Source organism: Tachypleus tridentatus, chromosome 13 (assembly GCF_004210375.1).
Source record: "Tachypleus tridentatus isolate NWPU-2018 chromosome 13, ASM421037v1, whole genome shotgun sequence".
NCBI classification, from domain to species: Eukaryota; Metazoa; Arthropoda; class Merostomata; order Xiphosura; family Limulidae; genus Tachypleus; species Tachypleus tridentatus.
This window is the reverse complement of record NC_134837.1, coordinates 120,306,833-120,332,060: the sequence shown is the minus strand read 5'-3', so window position 1 is coordinate 120,332,060 and position 25,228 is coordinate 120,306,833. Positions and strand designations below refer to the sequence as shown.

The window sequence follows — 25,228 nt, the reverse complement described above, 5'->3', positions numbered from 1 at the left end:
CTTTCTATATAACCTAATCACTTGTATTTATAAACTTTAGTTAAAGTTAATACCTACACGTAATTTATGTTTTCACTGAAATGGTTAAATCAAACTTATAGCAATAAAAATTTTTCATAGTTCAAAGAGTGTTAACTTTTACATACAAGTAAACATATAACAAATTAATAGTGTCAACCTTTGTATTTTCCTTCTGTATATTAATTAAAATACAATTTTAATGAAATATTTACATGTTAGTTATTATTTATTGACCAATAATAAACTCCATAGGTCTTGTTTTCATCTCGCTTCTCTTTAGGGTACTGTGTTTATTTTTCCAGTGATACCAGGTAACACCGGTAGCATCTTCCTTGTCTTCTGTGTAATACAAACCATTTAAGTTACTACTGTGACAGTTATTGTACCACCATCCACCTTTGTAGCTTTGAGCACAACTACCGCCGTTTTTATCGTTGTCTTTATCCTTGGTACTGAACATCATGTTGTTGTGGGAAGCGAAAGAATTTCCTAAAATAATATCGAAATAATTAATAAATAATATATAAACAACTAATGTACGATATTATTTACTGTAATAACGTTTAAACTCACCCGCGTCACCCTTGTACGTTTTGTAACTCATTTTATAGAGTTCTCTTTCACTTCGTACCAAGAACTCGTCATACTCTGCATATCTTCGACTTCCTTCAAAGTCTTCCAGATCAACACGGAGCACCATATTGTTCTGATTGGTCAACGAGAAAATAACATCATTTCCTGGAACAGAATCAGTACATAATAATTAAATAGTTTATAAGAAAGTAAATAATTAGTTTCATCAAATAATAGTAAATAACATGAAAAGAAATAAGTAATTTATCACTGTTAGATAAATATATAAAGTTTTACCTAACCAAAACTCCTGGGTTAAATTTCCAAAACCATTTTTATATTCTACCCACGATGTGTAAAAATTTTCAACTGGTTTTCCAAAATCTCCTCTTCTTTGGATCAACTAAAATAAAAAAAAATCAACAAAAATTCTGAAAAAACGTAACGTGTTTCTGGATGTGAAAAAATATAACATCTTTGTTTTGAAATGTTACCAGTACCAAAATGAAACTTTAAAATATACATTCCTGTATTATCGTTCAACTTTGATATAAGTTTATGAAACATGTAAAAGCTACCTAAAAACGAAAAGTTTTTGAACTAAAACATATTTCATTCATACGATCTGAATTTGTTTCATAGATGATTTCAGGATAATATTATCGTAGCATCAAGATAAACTACAGAACTCATTCCTCTGTGCTATTAAACAATGTTATATGTTTATCAGCATGTAGAAAGTGTCAGGTTGAACACAAATACACCTTCTGAAGCATAAATAAAAACAAACTAAAACGAAATGATTACCAAGTAAAAACACGTCTAATGAGCTGTAAATTTAGTATGTTAAAATAACATATATTAATGAACGGAATAAATGAAAAAATATAATAAATATTTAAAAGAAGAACGTCACACGTTCTTAACAAATTTATTTTTTTTTTTTTAAATGTGGGGTTGGTTCTGATACTTATTTTTCATTTCTTATAAAAGACTGAATTTATATAACAAAGCAGTTTCGTCTTCTTTGAAAATAATGGCAAAATTTTAATTAAATCTGTCATGAAAACAATCGATAACCCAGAATTAACTAAAGCTATACCATAAAGGAGAGTTTAGTTCACCTACCGTCCACCCTCCTCCTGATGTCTCCATATCACAGTATACAGAAATCGACTTGTCTAAAAACCGTGGCTGAATCCTGTAGACACCACTGGTTCGGTTTAGATTTTGTTTATAGATACTGGCACAGTCTTCTGGTAGAGGTGGTTTCTGTTCTGTCGTTTGTGTCATGCAAAGAGATTGTTGAAGGGATCGGTTTTGTTTGTCGTTAACAAGCGGTGAAAATGTTCGTTGAAATGTGGTTGTAGAAAACACATCTAAAGAATAACGGATAAAATCTTTAATGTGGAAATATGAAAAAGCTGAACATATAGTGTTACAAGATTAACAATATAATATTTAGGTTTAACATTTAAATGTTCCTTTAATCGAAGTTCAAGTTTTTTGTAAAGTAAAATATATTACCTTCTAAAGTAGAAATCTTCTCTCTAGCCAGATCTACTAATTCTGTAACGGAGTCCACTATTCCTTTCAGTGAACCAACAGCATTACAAGCTGTGTGATGGTGGACATCAGCCTGGGTCAACACGAAGAAAGACAAAATACTTAATATGTTTACAGTGTTGTACATTGTCAGATGGTTTATAACACAGAACTGTTTTCTTGTAGACTGAAGATGTGAATCTTCTATCAATGATTTTATAGTTGTATTAAACAGGATATCCAAAAAGGGGTTTCTTTAAATTATTACAAGTTAGAACCGTGTTAGTAACTGTATCTGATGTTTTTCACACCGACTCCAAGAAATGTTTATAGTTTTCTAAATATGGCTCTTGTCAACATCTGTAATTTCCATTTCTTTTTATAACCGCTGGAGTTATTATTACCGCAAGAGTTGTTCTCTGTGATTAATAATTTTTATGGTTCTCGTCAACTGGATATATACATGGTAGATGGTCCTTATTTATAATAAATGTAAGATAATGCATGTAGTTATCATAATTGAATTATATGTTTAATTTAACAGTGTCATGGCAGAAAAGGGTCTTGGTGTAACATTTGTCATCCAATTAGTGTGCTGTTGGTAGTGGTATCTGAAGAGATGCTGAAAAGTGCTGTCGAGTAGTTGCCTTCTATATGCTTGTAGGGCAAATAGGATTTTAGGTTAAATCGACAGGAATATTGAATACAAGTTATAATTTCATTGTGTAGGTCAGTGGTTAGGCCACATTTGAGTATTGTGTTCAGTATTGGCTGAAGATTATCTAAATGGTACCTAAGATGAAGGTGTCATCATACAAGGAGAGACTGTAATATTTCTCTTTCTCTTGAAAAACAAAGAATACTTATGGGGGGATTTATTCAGGTGTTCAAGATTGTTAAGGGAACTTATAATGTTGATGTATCATTTTTTTCATACTTAACAGTGACAGTAGTGGAACTAGGAGACAGAAATATAAAATTGTGACATATTACGTTTTCTCCATGTTATTATTCTCTTTTTTTTACGCATAATTAAATTAGACAAATAATTATTTACTTTAGCAGTACCAATATCATAAAACGCAGCTTTAAAGTAAATACGTGTTATTTTAGATTACATTTAGTTTACTTCAAGCAAACGAGAAAAATATCTTCTAAAACACCAGTATGTGGGGGAACGTGTTATCTTGTTGTACATATTAAACAGCAGTCAAAGTTGGGGCAAGTATACATGTATCTTAGGTGACCAAATGCCCCGTAGTGCCACCAATGGATGTAGTCCTCTCGTTTTAAGTTCGTGTGATTACTTCATATGTAGACTACTCTCGTCCCAAAGTTTTAAGATGATTTTATATGTAAATTCTTCTCACCCCAAGTTATCACAATTATTTTAAATATTTTCTCCTTTCGTTTGAAGTTCTTACATTGGTATTAAATGATTCACCATTTAGTTCTCTATTATCTACAATTTACAGCTTTAGGTTTCTTGTGGATCGAGACAATGTCCAACTTTTAAAAGTTTGTTAGCGTTGTCCCTCCTCTATACATTCACTTCCTTTATAAATTCTGCTGAAATTTTGTTTGTGCCACGTTTTTTCAAACTTTCAATCGCTTTATGGACCTCCTTTTTTAATATTTTGGGGTCGTTGCTAATTAGTTCTCCAATTTCAAGGGCTGATTATTCTTCTCTGATATCTTTGTTCAGTTTTCTCACATACTCCATTGATATATCTTAGATATCAATTTAAAACAATATATGTCACCATTGCTTTAATTACTACCAGTAAACGACAAGTAAGTTTGCTATTCAACAATAAACAATTATATGGTGTAGTATTTTCTATTGAACTCCGTCTGGCAGCTTCAAATATGGGTACGATCACATTGAGTCTAGCATGGCCAGGTGGTCAGGGCACTTGACCTGAAATCTGAGGGTCGGGAGTTGAATACCTATCCTACCAAACACGCTAGCCCTTTCAGCCATCAGGGCGTTATATGTGACGGTCAATCCTACTATTCATTAGTAAAAGTATTGCCAAAGAGTTGGGAGGTGGTGGGAATTGATGACTTGCTATTTTCCTTCTTGTCTTTCACTGCTAAATTACGGACAGCTGGTGCAGATGTAACCCTCCACGAAATTCCAAACAAACAAACCAATTATATTTGAGTGTCCAGCGGTGGAATAGCGGTAAGTCTATTAATTTATAACGCTAAAATCAGAAGTTCGATTCCCCTTGGTGGACACAGCAGATAACCCAATGCAGCTTTGCTATAAGAAAACACACGCGTACATTTAGGTTCAAGATACATGACCATCTGTTTAGTTGACAGGTTAGCCTGTAATCTAATATGTTGTTGTTATAACATAAAAAACGAATGAGAAACAGAAAGATTTTCAGCTATTCTTTTTAATATGGATAATAAAGAAGATAGAAGATGAGCAACAGTAGAAACATACATTATCTTGTAATGCATGACAATTATATTTTGGTGGGAAAAACAACTATATTAGAAAATGTTGCCAACTATTTATCAACTAGTCGATATGTGAATGATATCAATGATAATAACAACGGCACTGTTGATTAGGCCTGGCATGGCCGAGCGCGTAAGGCGTGCGACTCGTAATCCGAGGGTCGCGGGTTCGCGCCCGCGTCGCGCTAAACATGCTCGCCCTCCCAGCCGTGGGGGTGTATAATGTGACGGTCAATCCCACTATTCGTTGGTAAAAGAGTAGCCCAAGAGTTGGCGGTGGGTGGTGATGACTAGCTGCCTTCCCTCTAGTCTTACACTGCTAAATTAGGGATGTCTAGCACAGATAGCCCTAGAGTAGCTTTGTGCGAAATTCCCAAACAAACACTGTTGATTAATAAAATAATGCCCCTCTCAAGAAATAAACAGTTAGAAAAAAGAGAAACAGTCTGAATTTCGTAATATAATTAATAGGTGACGACACAATGTAGGTAATGAACTGTGAGTGACATATTTGCTCTTAAAGGTAATTTAGAAATTACAAACATTTAAAAGGAGCTTCTTTAAAAATTTTGTTATCGCTATTGTGGCATTGCGTTAGGCTGCACATTTTTGTATCCAAGGTTCAAGACGTAAACACGATCTACACTTACGACAATGGTTGAATTATAAAATGGCAATTAATTCTGTTATTGAATTCAAAGATCTAAAAAGAGCCCTTCTTTAGATTGTTTCTGGCTGTCTGCTCTCCTTCTAACCAGTAGTTACAAATTAGGGATAGCTATAAGTGGGTCATAATGAAAGTTTAGGTTAGTGCATTTAATCTAGACAAGTCATTCTCATACTTATGTCAACTTATACAATAGTAAACCAAATACAAATTAAGTTAGTTTGAATTTGTTTACCAAATCTATATATAAGTTAGGTTAATACCCTCTCTATTATTTAAACACAACAAATAGGGCATTTTCACTGTACTGCATACGAGATAAGGACAAAAGATTGTTTGTTTTGGAATTTCGCACAAAGCTACTCGAGGGCTATCTGTGCTAGCCGTCCCTAATTTAGCAGTGTAAGACTAGAGGGAAGGCAGCTAGTCATCACCACCCACCGCCAACTCTTGGGCTACTCTTTTTACAAACGAATAGTGGGATTGACCGTCACTTTATATACCCCCACGGCTGGGAGGGCGAGCATGTTTAGCGCGACGCGGACGCGAACCCGCGACCCTCGGATTATGAGTAGCACGCCTTACGCGCTTGGCCATGCCAGGCCTAAGGACAAAAGAAAGATAAACACAGGTCAAATCTTACTTATTTGCTATTCACGATAGGCTGAAATAGACAAAAAATATTAATAATTCCATTCACTAGTCTTATATGTGTATATAAATCTCGAACTCGGTTCTGAAGACAAAACAAAACATGAATAAAATTCTATCTCATCAGAATAGATTGTGATACATATTTTAATGTAGTTCTATCTATGTTTCCATAAGTGGCTTTAAAAAAGAATCGCTGTATTACTTAAACAGTAGTTCGATTTATTTGTTGATATTAAACAAACTAATTAATATTTCTCTTTCACGGGCCTTGAATGCCATGTTCACTATTTTGTCTATTATGATCTCTGCAAAACATGGTGAACTCTCGAACAAGAAAATAATTTTCAAAATAAGTTCTCAATAACTCGAGTTATTAAGTATCAGTATAACTTCCTTCGCTCATATCATTAAATTGAGAATACTATATATTATTCGCAATTTAAAATATACTGTGTTCATTTGCGTTTAATTTCTTTTTTTTATTATTTTTATCACTAAATAAGTATTTAGTAACAATCAAACTCACGTAGTTCGAAATTAAATGTCAGCATTTATAAATTTTTTTTTTTTCCTTTTTCGAAAAAAAAAGAGCGAATGGTACAATGATATCTGCGCTCGAGAGTAAGATAAGTTTTATAACATGGCAGCGATGAATTCAACAATAAATCCTGTGAAGAAAGCATTATATAAAACCGTGAAAGAGTTACATTTACGACCAGTTCAACAAGTAAAAATTAAATTTGATCCATTTCATCCTAATGTTGAATCAGTGAGGTAGTGATTTTTTTAATGAATAAAGTAAATAGTTAATTTACTATTTATAAATCTTATTGTTTGTATTATTACTGGACATTGACTTTTGCAGTTAAATTTTTGCACGTTAAAGAGAGAAGTAAAGCAGATGAATTCTGATTCTAATAAATACATTTAGTTGAACGATGTAGCTGTAGTACTAACAAATAAATCGTTGTTTATATTCACTTTAAAATTTAAAATTGCAAGGAAGAACCTGTACTGTATTTTGTTTTTTCGTATCATTTTCAGTAGCATTCATTAGTCAGAAAAACTCCTAATATCAAAGGTGAAATAAAGACAAAAATAAACAACCCTTTAATATGAGCATATTCAAAGGTGGATATTTTATTTTTTTTAAATTCCTATTAGTGTTAATTAAACCAAAAGGTTTATTACTATCAGTAATTCAGTACAGGAGTTTGTTATGTTGAATAACCTCCCACCAAACAGAAATTTGATATAAAAATATTCGAAAGGTAGAATTACCCTAATTGTAATATCTTAAGTAGTGTATAGTCATTATGGGTCTAATACTACATATTATTAATATAGCCTTTATGGATCTAATACTATATATTAAATATATGACTCGCAACTTGCAGAGCATCAGAATTGTTGAAAGTAATGGTGAATCATAACAACTATTTAAATTGGTTTCACAACTCTGTTATTCTTATCCTAATAAACATGTGACAAGCTTGTGATTTAATTTTAGGTAAAACAGCATGGTACTCTTATTATGTATGTACTTATTTTGAACTTTCAAAAATTCCAGTCAACAAATGAGCTATGAATTTAGAATTAGCATTTGTTAAAATAAGAAAAGCTACACTATTGAACTGTTTAATTCACAGGTTAAATATTTCTTTTAGGAATTGGACAGTTTGTTTTTAGCCATAATCTAATAGTTTTCTACTTGATAAATAATGTAAAAATTTGTATTTGTTAAAAGTGCTCTAAAAACAGATCATTAACATAAAATTAGTAGTAGTTGTTTTTTCCAGTACCATTTGTTTCATGAGAAAGATGTATTTGTATATAAGAAAGTTGGATGTTTCATTTGGGTATATTTGTTAACTTCCGTATTACTGTCCAGGTTTACAATGTAATCTTAAAGTAAGGAATTCCCATTTCAGCCAAAGTCCACAATTATGACCAAGTTTAAAATTTTTATGAAATTTTGTTTTTTATTGCAAAAATTTGTATAAGTACAATGTTAATTTTCTCATTTGATAAATTAATGCATTCGTTATCTTTATCTGATAACATCCAACATATGATTATCCATTATGTAATTTAATTATTAGTAATAAGTAAATATTGTATACTTGAGTTAGTAATAACAAAAATATGGCTTTGTATAGTTCTAAATGCTTATTTTTAACGTGTTCCAAACAAAATCAGAATAATATATTTTTATATTCTCTATTTATTGCACCAGTTATTTAAATGTTCTTCATTTTATATTGATTCTAATTCATTGTTCTTATCCAGAATTGTTTAAAATTCTTTTGGTTAATGATAAAAATATTACCATCTTTACAACATTGGTTATTTCAGAAACCTGTTGTTCTTCCTGTCTATAAAAAGAGTGAGAGAAAGCAACATGAAGTGTTCACTAAAAACAGAAGTTACAAATGACCGCTCAGAGCCACAGGTGGATCTAAAACTTGGTGAGTTTAACATGATTTCCATATTTTAGTAAGTTGGATTTGAAAGTTGCTGCATTTGTTTTGTTATCTTTCATAACACGTGTAGTCAAATATTCCCAAAGTTATTACAGAAAAGTGCAAAGAATATTATAGTGAGGACAGTTTAGTTTGAAATATGGAAGTGCTAATCTTACAGAATAAAGTATCTTGCTGTTTAACATTCACTAAATTGATTGTTCAAGTTATGTTTTTACGTGTCACTACAAAACATCTGCAATGTATAATTAAGTTGTCAAAAGGTTTTTATTTTTCAAATTAGATTTAGAAAAATAGTATTAAATACTTAGTTATAGAAAAGTATATGCAGCATCTGAGGTATTGGGATAAAGTGTAGTTGAAAAATTTACTCCTGCTACATTATCCCTCACTTGCAATGCTGTAAGTAGGAATGGGTTATTAATTAGCATTGGATTCCCATACTATAAAGCTCTTGTCAAAAATTAATAAAAAAAATTAGTGTTATAAGCATTAAATACTCAGTATATTTGAATAACTATATCAAGCTGCACACAGTGTACATTTTGTTTGTTTGTGGAATAATTCTTATTTTTGAAACTGCTTTATCACTGGACATCTAGTTATCCAGTTAAATCTTTTATACATCCTAAAATGAATATTTTTCTAATATTATTCTGTAGAATCCTGCAAATTTGAAGATGTACTTTTGTTCTGTAATAAAATATTTTGATAAATAATTTCTTTTTTTACTAGCTTCTGGACAGAAAGTTATTTTCAAAACTAGTAACTTGACATCGTTGGAACTTACTCGGGAATTTTTGAATATTGTCAACAGGTTTGATGTTCCTGTGGAATGAAGAGCTTAAAATAAAAGGAATACGAGTCATAAAGTACTGGTTTTCATCAGCAAAGATTACATTATACATTCACTTAGTATCTTAAGTTAAGTGTGAGAAAAGATCAGATAGTGAGTTTATCCTATTAAATAAATTATATAAGGAGATTCCAACATTTACTGATGTCTTTGATGAAAGAAGTTTTTATATATTTTCACTTCCTTCATGTTATCAACGGTTTTTCTTGTCTCTCTTTAAATTAAAACCGATCAAATGAACGATATTTCATATAATGTATTCATGAATAAAGAAACTAGTCTCAAACTGTATTATTTCACTTGTAACTATTATCACAGGGTTACGATAGTTTTATCCCTTCACACACGGCCCGGCATGGCCGAGCTCGTTAAGGCATCGCCAGAATCTGAGGGTCGCTGGTTCGTGATCCGAGTCGCTAAACATGCTCGCCCTACCAGCCGTGGGGGCGTTATTATGTGACGGTCAATCCCACTAATCGTTGGTAAAAGAGTAGCCCAAGAGTTGGCGGTGGGTGGTGATGACTAGCTGCCTTCCCTCTAGTCTTACACTGCAAAATTAGGGACGGCTAGCACAGATGGCCATCGAGTAGCTTTGTGCGAAAATTCAAAAAACAAACAAACAAACCCTTCACACACAGACTGTATGATATTTGAAAGAAATGAAATAGAAGCAGTGTTAAAATAAATTTAAATTATTTTTAATTTAATTCATTATCATTGTTACTTTATATCTCTAACAATGTACTTGTTATTTTTATTAATTATAAATTAGGAAAATTAAAAGATTTTATAAAAAGAAAAAATACAAATATAGTCCTTATTAGATTTCCTTTATGTAATCATTTTTAGATAAGCACCGTTATCATCGTGGCATAATTTACATCAGTGAGTGGCAGAAGTTGTCACTAAACAAGTGTTTTGTTCTGTTGTTATAAATTACTTTTGATCAAAGTAAGTTACTCGCATAGATCTATAGATCTAATTTAATAAACAACTGTAGATATGAATATGAAGATTATAAAACAAAAACTTAATGATTTACAATACAGTGATTCATCAGTTATAAGTGTTGTTTATGATATAATAATATCTCACAAGACTAAAAAATGTGAATTAATCCATACACTAAGATAACAATTTAAAATAATCCTCACATTAAATATTTGTTAAATTAAAAATTTCAACATTTTAATAACCACATAAATTTATATTGAAGAAATGTGTGATATTACAATTAGTTGTTTGTGTTATTCACAATCACTACTTCCCCATCTGTTGGTGCTAGGGGACATTGTTTGTAGTCTATCAGTCACTGGCATAAACTGTTGCTAAGAAATGTTTTGTGTGTGAGCAGGTGTAGCCATCAATGTGAGAGAAATAGTATTATTAAATTTTAATATAAATTCTCTCTCACATATTTTGAAACTCATACCTTTGATACATGGAGCCAGGTTACAAGTAATACTAAATTTGTTACTAGAGAGGGAGTTGTCAGAATTTGAATATATTACTGCTCTCTGTGTTAGATTTTTGTGTAAAGGCCTCTATGGTTGTTTGTTGTATTGGATTTATTTCACTTCTGTTGTAAAAATGTGCCCGATGTATTACATTCACACAAACACCAAAATTTTATGTTATTAGCCCTATAACACCACATGGTGTTAAAGACTGCAAATTTACATTGGCAGTTTAGGGTTAAAGAGTAAAGATGAAATAACATTCAATTTGAATAACATGTGGTTTTAGCATTTATTTTGATTTTTATATAAAGTATTATTTATGAGGGCACTGCTAATGATTAGTGTTGTGAACTGTGGGTTAGAAGGTCCAAGATTCAAGCTATGATATGACATTGATAACACTCCATAGCTGCTGTACAAGAATCGTTGTGAGCCTGTTAATAATGTTACTATTGATTGGTTTCTCTTCTTCTCTTCAGCAGTTTTAAATCAGGAATATTTCTATGTATGCCTTTGTTGTCTTATACCTGGTCATTTAATTAAGGTACCTTGTAAACCACAAGATTCTATTGTTTCATCTGATTGACTGCCTTCAGTTATGACCACAAGATTCTATTGTTTCGTCCGATTCCACTGGCTTTGGTTTTGACCACAAGGTGTTCTTGAGTGTTCCGATAGCACAAAGTCAGTGTTAGTCCACTTTTTATTGTGAATTAATTTTGTCACAAATCCACTGATTGGCAGGGGAGTGGGCCATTGTTAATGACAGAAATAAATAAAAAATGTACAATAACTATAATTTTATTTTTGAGATTTAAAACCATATTCTTTATTTGTTATTGGTGAAAGGTGTGAATTGAAGTTATGAAAATATTCACAGATATATTTGTCACTATGTTTTAGAAATAATTCCGACATTATAGACAATATTTACGATTGTTGTAAAATATATGAATATTATTAAATAATTGGATGTGTCGGAGGCAAATTTAAAGTGTTTTTGAGGTTGTTTGACCTAAAAAATGTACTTATTACAGCAGGGGTTTGAGGCTCACCTTGGGGTTCTGGGTTAAATTTTGTGCATTTGCCTGAGTGTAATTTCAATTTCAATATATTTTTACTTGGATAGTTTGAAAACTGAGATGGTCAGTCTCCTTACTTCATACAAATGGATTAGTATTTAAGTTATATGTAAATTGCAGCAAAAAAGCTTAGAAAATATCCAGAGGTAAATTCATAAACTTGTTGAAATACAAGAATTACTTTCAATTGCATATTTATGTTCAGATTTGAGAAATGCTCACAGGTCACAGTAAGGTGATTTTACAAAAAATCAAACAAACTAATATTTAATTCTGAGGGCTGTGATTCCTTAAGTTAAAAGGGTAAACTTATCTGATATTAATCTAGAATTATGAAGTGCTAGGCTAAGAGTGTTTGTTAACTATGCAGATTGCAAGTTCGAATTCTGTTACTGAACATGCTCACCCCTTCAGCCATGAGGGTGTTAAAATGTTATGTTCTATCCCAATTTTCAGTTGTTAAAAGAGGTGGGCAGTGGGTCGTGTTGAACTGCTTCACTTCTCCTAGTCTGTAATTTCCAAGTTATAGATAGCTATCATTGATAGCTTTCGATTGGCTATTTGCAAATTTTCAAAAATGAAATGAAACAAATGAATGTTAAAAGTTTCACATTTCCACGAATTAAGCATCTCTGCAGAAGATGCAGTAAATACTCATGAAACAACCAGGAATAAATACATTTACAACCGATACATATTCGACTAATTTTTATTATTATTATTCTCAGTCACAGACTGTATAGTAAGTTATATAAATGGGGGTATTATATGTTAAACACAATGTCTGACAACATCATTACCTGTACAAGAAAGATGAAGAAGGTTCTGAAGACCAAACTACATGAAGTAACAACAAAAACGTGCATCAAAATTAACTTTTAAAAATAAATGATATTGTGGTGTATCATCTGATAAGAAAATACATAAATTGTTTAACACTTAAATGATTACCAAGGAAGGAAAACTTTGATTCATTTTCTTGCTCAGGTCTTATTTTGACAGAATAAACTCATCAAAAACTACATTTTTATAGCAATAAAAGTGACTTATTACTTGTTCCATCAATATTTACTTTAGGCCTTATTTTATAAAAAAAAACTAAACTTTTTTTTTAGTCCCAGGACATCGGCTCATGGAATAGCTGAGAGTTAGTTGTGTTTTTTTCAAGTACAAACTATTAAATCGTAGCTCTATCTCTTTACCGATTTGATATCTAATTGTAGCCAAGATTATTGAGGATTCTCTCGTTTATTATGCAAAGACTAATGGTTAACAGAACTTGCCAATGAAAGACAACTTGCTTACTCATAAGCTGAGGACAAAAGTAAACAATTTTGAGATAAGAAGTGAAACTCGTGCATATTACGCTGCTTCTCAATCAGTAAAAGTTTGTGTTGTTGTTTATTCAGCCTAAGCCTTATGAGTTACTTCATAAATTTTTTTCAGGTTAATATTGTTAGTTGACACGATAATTCGACAGATTTCGTTTTACTTTACATTATACTTGTCGAGCACAAATCGTCTTATTAGATTAATGATTAAACTGGTCTCTCTGGTTAGGATGCTTTACTCGCAATATGTGGGTTGAAATCCCGCCACCGAACATGTTCCCCATTTCAGCTGCGCAAACCTTGTTATTATATAATGGCAAATCCCACTTTTCGTTGGTAAAGGCTACCAAAGAGTTGGTGGTGAGTGGCTTTCTATCTATTCTACCACTGCTAAATTATGGAACTACTAGCGCACGTTCCCCTTGAATAACTTTGCGCGAAATTCAACAAAGAAACTTTAAAATTATTTTGGACTTTTTAACCTTGCGAATCTTAACATTTCATGACAATGTCAGTGAAGAGCAAATTTAGTGAGAAATAACAACATAAACCATACACTATTTCACTCTAAACTTTGTTTGATACACGATGGTCACAGTAGACGATCTCGGATAATATCCTTGCTAATATTGTTTAGGCCAGTGGATATATAACTAATAATGAAATATGTTATGGCGTGAATGCCTTTTGCTGATAACGTGCGAGTTTACAGGTCAGTTATATTCATCTAAACACAATATTATTATGTTTATATAGTTTTTAGTCACTACAATGATTTAGGTCCCTTGGAGTTTTCAAAGAAAAAAGATTTGACTTCACACTGTGTCAGCCATATCTGACAATTAATGTTAAGAATACTAAATACGAGAATAGTTTGAATTAAACATTCTGTTAGACTTAAATACGACATCTTATAAATAATTATAACATTAAATAGTTATAGTTGACTTTAGCAAATTAAATCAAAAGCTCCTCAAAATAATAAATTAATATAGTGTTTGTTTTATAGAAGAGCAACATTGGTTTATCTGATGTATCCAGTGGGGGGAATCGAACTGTATGATTGTAGCTTTTCAAGACTGTAGACTTACCTCTGTTCCACAAGGGACAATAAAGTAACATGTTAATAACAATAGTAATTTAATTAACCTTACTTATATGGTTACTTCTTTTTTAAGAGAGTGAAAACTGGCTTAAAAATATACATACACTTCAAAATCTGACCCCATCTGTTGAGTATAAAACATTTAAAAACAACAAACATTTTCTCCTTTTGTTGTCGTGTTTTGGTATATGTTGTGAATTCTGAACACCTATCTGTCTAATGTCACAATGTGGAAATATCTTGTTTTAATCACCTTCAAAAACACGTTTTTATATGAGAAAATTCCATCCAAAAAACTACTCGAAAATCCCCACCCCAACACACACAAATACTTAGAGTAATTTCAGATACAGGCTGCAGTGATGGACCATATACTGTAATTTGGATAACGAAGATTTGAACCAGTACATCCAAGCTAAAACAGGAATTAAACTCAAGATCATCGTCTATTAAAGTACTGGGAGGGGACGGGGGTACTAAAAAGGATTATCAGAAGTTCACTGCTAAAAATGGTAACATTAAAGTATTGCATAGCTTAGAGGTACTGTTTGGTGTACATTTGTTGGTGTCAGGTCTGATTATCATACATTTTCCAATTACATACGAAACGAAGTTAAGAACCAAAAATAAATCCTACTATCTAGTCTTTCTCGTTTTGAACATGCATGTATAGAACAAGTGTTAAAACTAACACACCGGACTGTGGTGGTATTTTGATATTTCAATACTGAAATAACCTCTTGCCTAACGCTAACACGATAATCAGTAAATTAGGCCTCAGATTTGCTGTTAAATAAGTTAATAATTATTGTTTGTTTGCTTCGTAAGCACAATGCTGTGTGTAGTTTTATCCACGATATGTCCATAGCGAGGATCGAACCCTTATTTTTAGCTTTCAGCCTGCTGGAAGCTTCCCACATTTGTCATCACTTATTTCATGAAATATCAAAGTAAAAAAATGAATTTTTGAAACAACTTAAAGGTACGAAAAAAATTTAAGGCACGGAAAATTCAACAGGCATTAATTACAATCGAGCTTACGGCCCGGCATGGCCAGATGGGTTAAGGCGTTTGACTCCTAATCCGAGAGTCGCGGGTTCGAATCCCCGTAGCACCAAACATACTCGCCCTTTCAGCCATTGGGGCGTTAAAATTGTACGGTCAATCCCATTATTCGTCGATAAAGGAGTAGCCCAAGAGTTGGCGGTGGGTGATGATGACTAGCTGCCTTCCTTCTTGTCTTACACTGTTAAATTAGGGACGGCAATCGCAGATAGCCTTTAAGTAGCTTGAAATTCAAAACAAGCTGTCGAGTTTTCGGTGGTATTATTTTGCTTTAAAAAAGAACAAGTTTAGTTTCTGTATTATAAACGGTTTTTAATAGTTTTACAATTAATAAGCCACTAACTTACAAAACATTCTAATCTGTGAAATTTTAAATCGTCACCTTCTCAGTTAATGATAATATTAGCGCTCTAATGAAGTTACATTTAGAAACAAACCAAGTCTCTAAAAATATACAAAAAAATGCAAATATAGTAAATAAAAAAGTTATAATATCTCTATATTCTAAGCAAATATATTCAGATTAAAAATTCAGTTACTTGCAAACATACATAAAATCATTATCTGTGACATGTTCTTACAAATATACTAACTCTCCCTTCAACTCAACGTTTTCGAGTTTGTAAAAAAAGTCTTACATAACGTTACGCGAGAGAAGGAGAAAAATCAACAAGACTTGTCTCTTCTTTGGTAAAAAGGCTGTCTGATACTCTAGCATATGACAGGTAAGCCTAATAATTTATACTTACTTCACCTGCAACTTGTAAGTTAGAGTAGCGGTAACACGTAACCTCAACAGCTCGCAAATTTGTACAGGAAGTTTTCAGAATATATAACTTTATATTTTTCTTATCTTTGATATTTAAAAAATGAGAGAATGGGGTAAAAGTTTCCTATTCCTTTTTTTTATCAAAGGAATTAACAAAATGATTTAAATATAGTTTGAACAGAGCTATAATAGCGTAACCTATATTGAATATCAGTAAGGCTTAAAAATATTTTATACATTGTACGTAGTAAATCGTGTTTTGTACAATTTCATTTAATTATATTTTTAAAGGCTTTCTACATCATTATCACAGTTCTTCTCGTACGAATCAAAGTCTCAAATATACAATAATAATTATCAGATAGAGCTCCATTTTGAACTGTTTTTCTTTTATTTTCGTTTATAAATTTATTGGAAAAAATATATAAAAGTGTATACTTCGACACAGAGAAAGCAAGCTATAATAGTGTAATGTGTAATTAACACTATGAAATACTTGTGTACACACGGCCTAGTTAATTAACCACTGTCTCTGTTAATTACTAAAAATTAATAATATATATATAAAGAATATATATTATTCCTAAGATATATATATAAAGAGTCCGCATACAATTTATGGCAATATATTATCTGTTACTTTTACGATGTATCTTTACAAAGCGGTCGATAATAAGCATATTTCTAGTTTGTTTATGAAAAAAAATCCAAAAACAACTATATATATATATATATATATATATAACTCTAAAACACCTGGCATAAAACTTGTTTTGTTAAACATATTTTCATGTTTTTCATTTGCTCTTTGTAGAACGAAAAAGAACTTCCGAATATTAGATTTTTTTTGTTTACATTATTTTTAATTATTCAAATCACATTGAAAATAAATGTTGTCCAGAGAAATTGTTCAATATGAATGAGACATAGAATGACTTGTACAGCGTGACATTTCTGTTGGTAAATCACGCGAGAATTTCATCAACCCCATCAATGCTCTCTTGAAAATTTAGATATGCCCCATTAATTAAGGACGAAAGTTGTTCTATGGGAAACTCGCAGTTTTTGCTGACTGTACCGTTAATATAATTTTTTAATCTATATTTAATCATTCATATCATTTAGAAACCTAAAAATATCATGTTGTGATTAAATACCATCGCTTTACAACTTTATATTAAAAAAAAGGCCTAATTTATTTTTCATGTTCATGGATATCTGAAATTTATCAACCGAACTCATTGCAACAATGCAATATTACAATGCTAGACCTAAAGTTGTCACGTCCTTTACCATAAGTTGTTGTTTTGAATTAAGCATAAAGCCACTCAATGAACTATCTGTGCTCTGCCCACCACGGGTATCGAAACCCGATTTTTGGTGTTGTAAATCCGCAGACATACTACTGAACCAATGGGGGGCTTCTTTACCATAATCATGTGGTCTCAGCGTGTTCTTCATGTATCGCATGTACTACTTTATGCAAAATAATTATTATAAATAAACACTAATATTTTCCTTACTTAAACAAATGGATACAACAATTCAGAACTTTGTGTTGTTTGATATTACTCATTACTAAAATATGTTCACCCGAATTTAACTTTTGTGGCTGTCTAATTCAGAATTAGCGTTTTATTATTAGTATTTCGAAATAACAGATAATGTATATATGATGCTAGTTCAGGTTCGTAAACTTTTCTTCTTAATCGATCCGAGACTAAATTCACGAGAGCCTGTAACGATGATTTAAAAAATTATGGTTTTAATTCTAGCGAGGCTTAACTTCTCTTGTAGTCTCGACTACAGCGACTCTCCATTCCAAACAAAAATATATAAATAATGAGAAATTAGGGCACCATATTGTGTGTCTATACACACACAAATGCATACATACAGTAATAACATACCCAATAGATTTCTTACTAAATATTCGACACATAAAAAAGTCACCTAAAGTGGTATCTAAAAGACAACAAAAATCGACAAATAAAAATTTGGTAAAAATTTCTGGATTATAACTTTTAAAAATTCAGTGTTTTTTAAACACTTAATTTCATTATTTTTTAATAAATAGAACACTAAAATACTCAGTGCCGTTTCATAACATTTATGTAGCCATCAAGATTTTGTGTGTGTGTGTGTGTGTTTCATTATATATATATATATATATATGTATATATAAATGTACATACATATAATGACAAGTTTTTTGGGGTTTTTTTCGGTAACAATTAATTTATAAGTACTTATACCACGTATGTTAGTGCATTTTAGTCCATTGTGTACTAATATATTGTATTTTGGATTTATTGATGTTTTGTTTTTTACCGAAATGGTTTCTAGACACGAAACTCACTAATTGTAATAATTACTACGTCTATACGTCCTCATTGGAACTAACTACAACATGAAACCTGTGGTCAACAAGTATTATCATGACAACATATATATACACATGTGACGAGCAGTTTAAATCTATGATTCGTGACGCCACAGTGCGAAAGCTACTACATAGATTACTAACAACAGTGACATACATTTATTTAAACATGGCAACTCCAGGAATTTGCAACACAGATTAAATATAGCTGTGGCTTTAACACCATTCGGGGAATTGCAATAACCAAGATTTCTTTTCAACCCTAAACTGATAGGTAGGGTCAACAACCATTTTTTTTTTTTTTTCTAAAATACTTACGAACGCAATTGCTTTTGGGTCCATGAGAACCGAAAACAACTAAGGATATGATTATAGTCATTCATTGTACTAAGAAGTGCATTTGTATTTGTCTCCTATGTATTTTAAAAGAAGACACAGTAGAAGAGATCGAAAGTCGTGGAAAAAACAATAAAATAATGAGAAACAAAGTGTTAAAATACGTAAAACACGTCTATGACAAAAATATTTATTTGCAACGTTTCGAACAAAAATCTTTAAACTACCTGTCGAAAGGCTTTTGTTCGAAACGTTGCACATGAATATATTTTTGTCATAGACGTGTGTTCTACCTATTTTAAATACTTATTCGTTATTTCCTATGTATTTTCCACACAAAATAATGGATTTTACACTATATTTTTGTAGTTCGTTACACTTCATGTTGTATCATGATGTAAAAAAACTGACATATGTTGACCCTGGTGGCAGCAAAGTGTGTAAAAACAAACCAGTAATTCGAGGCTTAAATAAGTCGATAATTTTAAAGTCTTAGTTTTTTTCTCCACATTACGATTATTACACTATGTTACAAAATTTTTACTTTTTCTTGTTCCTGGGCAGAAGGTGTATTTCCCAATTGCTTATGTCTAAAGTAAATGGAAAAAAACCTATTTTTCTCTTCAAACTTTGCTTTTGTAACATGGATAATGAAATTTTCAAATTTAACCATTTTCCAGGACATTTCATGTAGATTCAGTGCTGAGTAGCTGATAGAAAATTTTCTCGAACTTACAAGAATTATCAAGAACTTTCTAGAATGTTGTAGAACTTACGAGAATTTTCTAGAACTTTCCATAGTAGTATATATTACAGGGGCTCACCACTCACCACTTCAGTTTAGTTCTAGCTGCCTACGTGAACACATAGATCTATCTGATTTTATCAGAGATGGCATCAAGAAGCTGCAAGCATTTTCTAGACGCATTCTGCAATGTGCGTGACTAATTTATCAAGACAAGAGCGAAAAAGTACTCTGTGACAGCATCTTCTAAAATGTGTGAAGCCTACAAGGCATATTTCGGCATACCTGTCGGGGATCAAGACAAACCTTGGGCACCTCATTTACCGGCAAGCACTGCAAAAAAAAACTCTAGAAGGGAAGACGGACAATTTTTGCTTCCTTGAATAGTAAGATTTTATATTATACAAATTTTAGACCTTTTAAAATTTAAATATATACTCTTCAAAACAAGAAACACAAAAGGGATATTTCTGTTATTTTAAAGAGAAATATATGTAATAACGTTACAAGCTCAGAGTATGTGATGATACACGTGTTAAGGCACTGATTGTCAGACCAAAATGACAATAAAAGTTGTGCATTTTGAAAACGGAGGAAAACATCGAATTTTTCGCCAAAACGCATTCGTGTCCAATAAATTTGTTTGAGAGATCTACATGTTCTGCAAGTGCAACATGTGCAAAATCCCTATAAAAGTGACGGGTTCTCAGTTTCCATAGCTCAGTGTTAAGCCACCGACACGCAATACAGTTACGCCAAGACTGACTGAAGCACAACGCAACAACGCCATTGGTCGCTTGGAAGCAGGCGAATCTCGATCAGATGTTGCCAGAGCTGTGAACGTCCACCCAAGCACCATCACAAGGCTAATGGAATCGTCACCAACAACATGGATCAACTCGTGATCGTCCACGATCTGGCAGACTTCGTGTGACCACACAAGATCGCAACATTCGGTTACGTCACCTTCGGGATAGGACCACCACTGCGACGTCTACTGCCTCAACCATACCAGTGTTGCGTAGGATTTCCGATCAGACCGTACGCAACCGTCGACGAGATTCTTAGGCCCCATGTGCAACCTATCATGATGAACGTCAACGACGTTTTTCAACATGACAACGCCCGTCCTTACACAACCCGACTCACCACTGTCTTCTTGAGACACCACATCATCAACGTTCTTCCCTGGCCCCCCAGGTCACCAGATTTAAACCCCATCGAACATCTTTAGGACGAGTTGGACCGACGTCTGCGACGGTGACAACCTCAACCGCAGACTCTACCTCAGCTTGCAGCAGCTTTGCAGGCTGAGTGGACAGCCATTCCACAGAATGTGATTCGTTATCTCATCGTTTCCATGGGCAGGAGATGCCAAGCAGTTATTGATGCTCACGGGGGACATACTCATTATTGACGTTGAGTGACGTTAAACTTCACCTAGTGAGCGTGGACTTCGCCTTTGCAAACTTTGGATGTTCAGCAGTGAATTTGCAAAGTTTCACACATGTCATACAGAACTACCCGGAATAAACTTGTTAACAATTTGTCTCATATTTTGCCTTTCTTTTTTTGAAGAATATACATTTCTTTAATTTCCAATAGTATAGAAAAAATATCTCATAAAATATTTTGCATGAACCTCTTACACATTAATTGTGGATGAAATTTATTCTTCATAATAACAATTTTATTTTGCTCTTTTGCAGGATGGTACAGAGGGGAAAAGAGAGCCATAAAATTCGCTATTCCAAGAATTTGGCATGAACCCCTGACCACTCAAGCAATTGCTACTTCTTCATGGTGGATCCTTGCAAACGTCGGGCTGGCAAGAATGCATCTGCTATAATGTATCTGGAACTTCCATCATCCATCGCCCCACTGCCACACTGCCCTGAGCTCCCTGTACCCACTCCGGCAGAGAGAAAGCAGCCATTTCGAAAATCTACTCACTTTTTATACATTTTTGTATAACTTCAGTATAAATACATGAAAATCTTGATTCATATGTTTTATTCTGACCTTATTTAAATGAAAATGTGCAAATTTGCCCGTTTTTACATAAAAAATAGGTTATTTTCTAAATTTCATTATCTAGATCACAAAAACAAAGTTTGAAGGGAATAATGACCATTTTCTGTACTTTTACAACATAAGCAATTAAAAAATAACACACATTATCCAGGAATAAAAATTGTGTTACATAGTGTTATTATTGTAATACCTGGAACCACTTAAAATATATAGTGTACACATACTTTTCACGTAACTCCTACGGGACATCTTACAGGCTGACCAGTTGTGAAGTGTGAGTTTCACTTTCCTCCGCATTCTAAACCTGTTTACTTATCTATTAAGAAATAAAGCTGCCAAGACTCGTTCACTTAGTAGTTACGTAGACGTCTCCCTATTGTTCTCCCTGACAATGCACACGTCCCCTTATTGCTGTAGTACCTAGGTTATACATATCCCTTTATTGCTGTCCTAAACAAGGTATACATTTTCCCTTATTCCGTGATGACGAGAAAACCCACTTATAGAGAAAATTATATATGTAAAATCGGCTGGTATGGATAGAGAAAGCACTATGTAGAGGAGCGAACAATACAAAGGAACACCTTTATACGTGTATTAATAAATATATCCAACATCTAAGCACGCCCTCTACATTCCTACACTCAATTACACAACCGCCTTCAAAAATGTGGTCAGCTATCGGTCAGTAACCTTTTCTTTCCTTGTGAGCCTGACGATGACCGAAGAACGTCGAAACGTTGTTCGCTCCTCTACATAGTGCTTTCTCTATCCATACTAACCGTTTTCACATGTATAATTTTCCCTTAATGTTATCCCTTACAGTATATACATGTCGCCCCTCAGTGGCACAGTGGCATGTATACGGATTCACACCACTAAAAACTGCCTTTCGATACCCGTGGTGGGCAGAGCACAAATAGCTCATTGTGCAGCTTTGTGCTTAATTGCAAAGAAAGAAAAAGAAAATATAACTGTCCTCTTATTGCTGTCTTAGATAGGGTATACATATCCCCTTACTCCTCTCTTAAACAGGGTATACATATCCCCTTACTCCTGTCTTAGGGTATACATATCCACTTACTCCTGTCTTAGGGTATACATATCCCCTTATTCCTGTCTTTTGAAGTGTCACAAATTCCTGGTAATGCTTTGTTCACTGAACAGAAATCACCGATATGAATTATGGTCTCTAAAAGATACCTCGAAACTCCATCTTTAAAAATATGTTTCAGTGGCTTAATAGCAATAATATAAAACATCATCATAATGTAACAGTGAGTTCGTTGACTTGATATACTTATAATAACACAATATCTTTAAAATTTGACTTAAAGAAGTTATACGTTAAAGACATTAATTTTCTCTTCCTCTACAGTGATTTTTGTGTTAAATAAGACGTTTATAAAATATATCCCGGTGGCATCTCTCTTCAATAGAACAATGTTATTGTAGCCGCGTATCCTGTATATGAGATTGACCTATGTAAGGAGTCAACCCTGCAACAGTCCCAAGCCCAGGAACGGTGCACGGATAGACTTGAGGTGGGAGATAAGAAGTGCTTCCGTAGCCAGTAGATGGCGCTGAGGTAACAGTTGGATAAGTGTAGTTCGCGGGATCCAAACCGCTAGCATTTTGAGCTGGTTGGTATGCAGCTGCATAGTCGTAGACGTGCCACGCGGCAGCTGCAGACGCAGGTGACAAAGGCACGTGGGATGGCAGTAGTACACTTGATGACGTAACGTACGGAGGTGGATAGATGTAATATGGAGACAGACTGAAAAGAAACAGAAAACACAAATTTTAACGCATGTGCACTTGAAAATATTTGCTAATATATTTAACATACACAAAATGGCAGACCCGGCATGGCAAGGTAGTTAAGGCACCTAATCTGAGGGTCACGGGTTCTAATCCCCGTCACAGCAAACATGCTCGCTCTTTCAGCCGTGGGGGCGTTATAACGTTATGTCCAATCGTTGGTAAAAAAGTAGCCCAGGAGCTGGCGGTGGGTGGTGATGACTAGCTGCCTTCCCTCTAGTCTTACACTGCAAAATTAGGGGCGGCTAGCGCATATAGCCTTCGTTTAGCTTTGCGCGAAATTAAAAAAAAATAATAAAAAAAAAAAGGAACATTACTTAAATTAAATACAAGGGTTATAAAATTTAATCTTTATGTTTAAATTACAAACATTTAGTGCTTATAAAATATTTTGCCTTAAGTACGAATTGAATAAACAACGCACAAAAAAGTGATATAAATAGGTTTATGTTTTGCATTTACGACTATCTGACGTCGTTACTGACTTTGAACTACTAACAAAAAGGATGACCAACACTCACCCACTGTCGCTTTCATGAAGCACCTGATGGTGTATTTAGAAATTTCTAAGGGCTCCACCATATGAACAACACTTGTCCTAACGTTACATAGCAGAGGTTTTTTTGTTGTTCTTTTTTTTTAAGTACATTTATGCCACGCAGCAAGACGGATTGTATGAGATATTCATGTCAAAAAGGACAAAGACGAGAAGGTGGATACCTAGTTAACACCACTTGTCGCCAAATAGTGGACTACGACCGCCACTCTTATGCAGCTCACCCTCTCTCATAATGCAGGAGGAGGTAATTTTGGAGAAACGGGAGGCGGACCATTGGTCCTCAAGCTCTCAGCGTACCAAGTCAAAGAAATAATCTACATTGACATAGAAAAACGTCAACTAGTAAACTGAAATCGTATACTTAAATGTTAAGCTAAAGTCATTAATGATGATGAGAAATACACTTGAAGTAAAAATGTATTCTGAAGAAGATCAAAACGTTGTTCTGCACTTTATTTTAATTAAAGTTTTAATACCCATATCAGCTGTCTTGAGATACATTTTTAAACTAAAATTATATAGCGAAGCGTTAAGTAGTCAAATTTAAATCACCTGTTAGGCCTCCCGCGGTATTCAACTAATACGTATGCCACAGGTTTTATGCCAAATATCTTTCTAGATGTTTCACAGCTACACAGTGGGCTATCTGTGCTGTGCCCATTATGGGTATTGAAACCCGGTTTTCAGAGTTATTATAAGCCACCAGAATTACCGTTGAACCATTAAGGGGCACTTCTCTAGGAAAGTTACTTTTGATTTTGCTTTTCTAATTCGTCACTTTATTCCGACCTGTATCCACTTGTTAAAGCGAGAAACTTATTCGTGCCTCAGAGGTAACTTGGAGGGCTTATAACGCTAAATATCTGGTTTCGATATTAGCGGTGGGCAAAGCACAGATAGCCTACTGTGTAGCTTCTGGTTGACAACAAACATACCAAAACTTGAAGCTGCATTAAAGAATTACTGTCCTCACTCATACAGCGCCCCCTAGTAGCTCAGCGGCAATTACGACTCGTGCTTGAGTTACTAACTAGAAAGCCCACTGTGTAGTTGCATTCTTAATACTGATTAGTATGAACTATTTTCATAAAGTCCGCAATTGGCAAAGTAAAAATGGACGTTTAGCAAATAGCAATAAAAACAAATGTAAAAGTTCTCAGCTTAGTAAAAACTACAGGAAATTATAGTCAGTAAAACACCTTGTAATACCTGTTAATCTCATAAGTAAGGTGCTACCAGAAACCACATATTGTTCCGTTTTAGA

General features: G+C 33.3%; 3 protein-coding genes across 3 annotated transcripts in view; 1 reads left to right on the top strand and 2 right to left on the bottom strand.

The window, feature by feature from the left end:
- Positions 1-225: 225 nt before the first annotated feature.
- On the bottom strand, positions 226-2,624 carry LOC143240369 (techylectin-5B-like). Its single transcript, XM_076482692.1, has 5 exons — positions 2,122-2,624; positions 1,723-1,973; positions 892-997; positions 595-759; positions 226-510 (listed from the first exon to the last, which is right to left on the bottom strand). The coding sequence occupies exons 1-5, from the start codon at positions 2,285-2,287 to the stop codon at positions 248-250; spliced, it is 951 nt and encodes a 316-aa protein (XP_076338807.1). The 5' UTR covers positions 2,288-2,624; the 3' UTR covers positions 226-247.
- A 3,927-nt stretch (positions 2,625-6,551) lies between these two features.
- On the top strand, positions 6,552-9,563 carry mRpL53 (mitochondrial ribosomal protein L53). The gene is made up of 3 exons (XM_076482689.1): positions 6,552-6,709; positions 8,291-8,403; positions 9,154-9,563. The coding sequence occupies exons 1-3, from the start codon at positions 6,576-6,578 to the stop codon at positions 9,255-9,257; spliced, it is 351 nt and encodes a 116-aa protein (XP_076338804.1). The 5' UTR covers positions 6,552-6,575; the 3' UTR covers positions 9,258-9,563.
- A 2,543-nt stretch (positions 9,564-12,106) lies between these two features.
- LOC143240361 (RNA-binding protein 38-like) overlaps positions 12,107-25,228 on the bottom strand; it is a 56,910-nt gene continuing 43,788 nt past the window's right edge. Inside the window, exon 4 of the mRNA XM_076482677.1 lies at positions 12,107-23,361. Coding sequence (XP_076338792.1) covers positions 23,031-23,361 — 331 coding nt within the window. The 3' untranslated portion in view covers positions 12,107-23,030. The remainder of the gene's footprint in view (positions 23,362-25,228) is intronic.

Bases quoted from the DNA above. Each gene is read 5' to 3' on its own strand.
- LOC143240369 (XM_076482692.1), bottom strand. From the start codon at position 2,287: ATGTACAACACTGTAAACATATTAAGTATTTTGTCTTTCTTCGTGTTG. The intron at 1,974-2,121 runs GTAATATATTTT...GTTATTCTTTAG, and splicing joins GAAGATTTCTACTTTAGAAG to ATGTGTTTTCTACAACCACA. The intron at 760-891 runs GTAAAACTTTAT...ATTCTGTTCCAG, and splicing joins AACCCAGGAGTTTTGGTTAG to GAAATGATGTTATTTTCTCG.
- mRpL53 (XM_076482689.1), top strand. From the start codon at position 6,576: ATGGCAGCGATGAATTCAACAATAAATCCTGTGAAGAAAGCATTATAT. The intron at 6,710-8,290 runs GTAGTGATTTTT...TGGTTATTTCAG, and splicing joins CCTAATGTTGAATCAGTGAG to AAACCTGTTGTTCTTCCTGT. The intron at 8,404-9,153 runs GTGAGTTTAACA...TTTTTTTACTAG, and splicing joins ACAGGTGGATCTAAAACTTG to CTTCTGGACAGAAAGTTATT.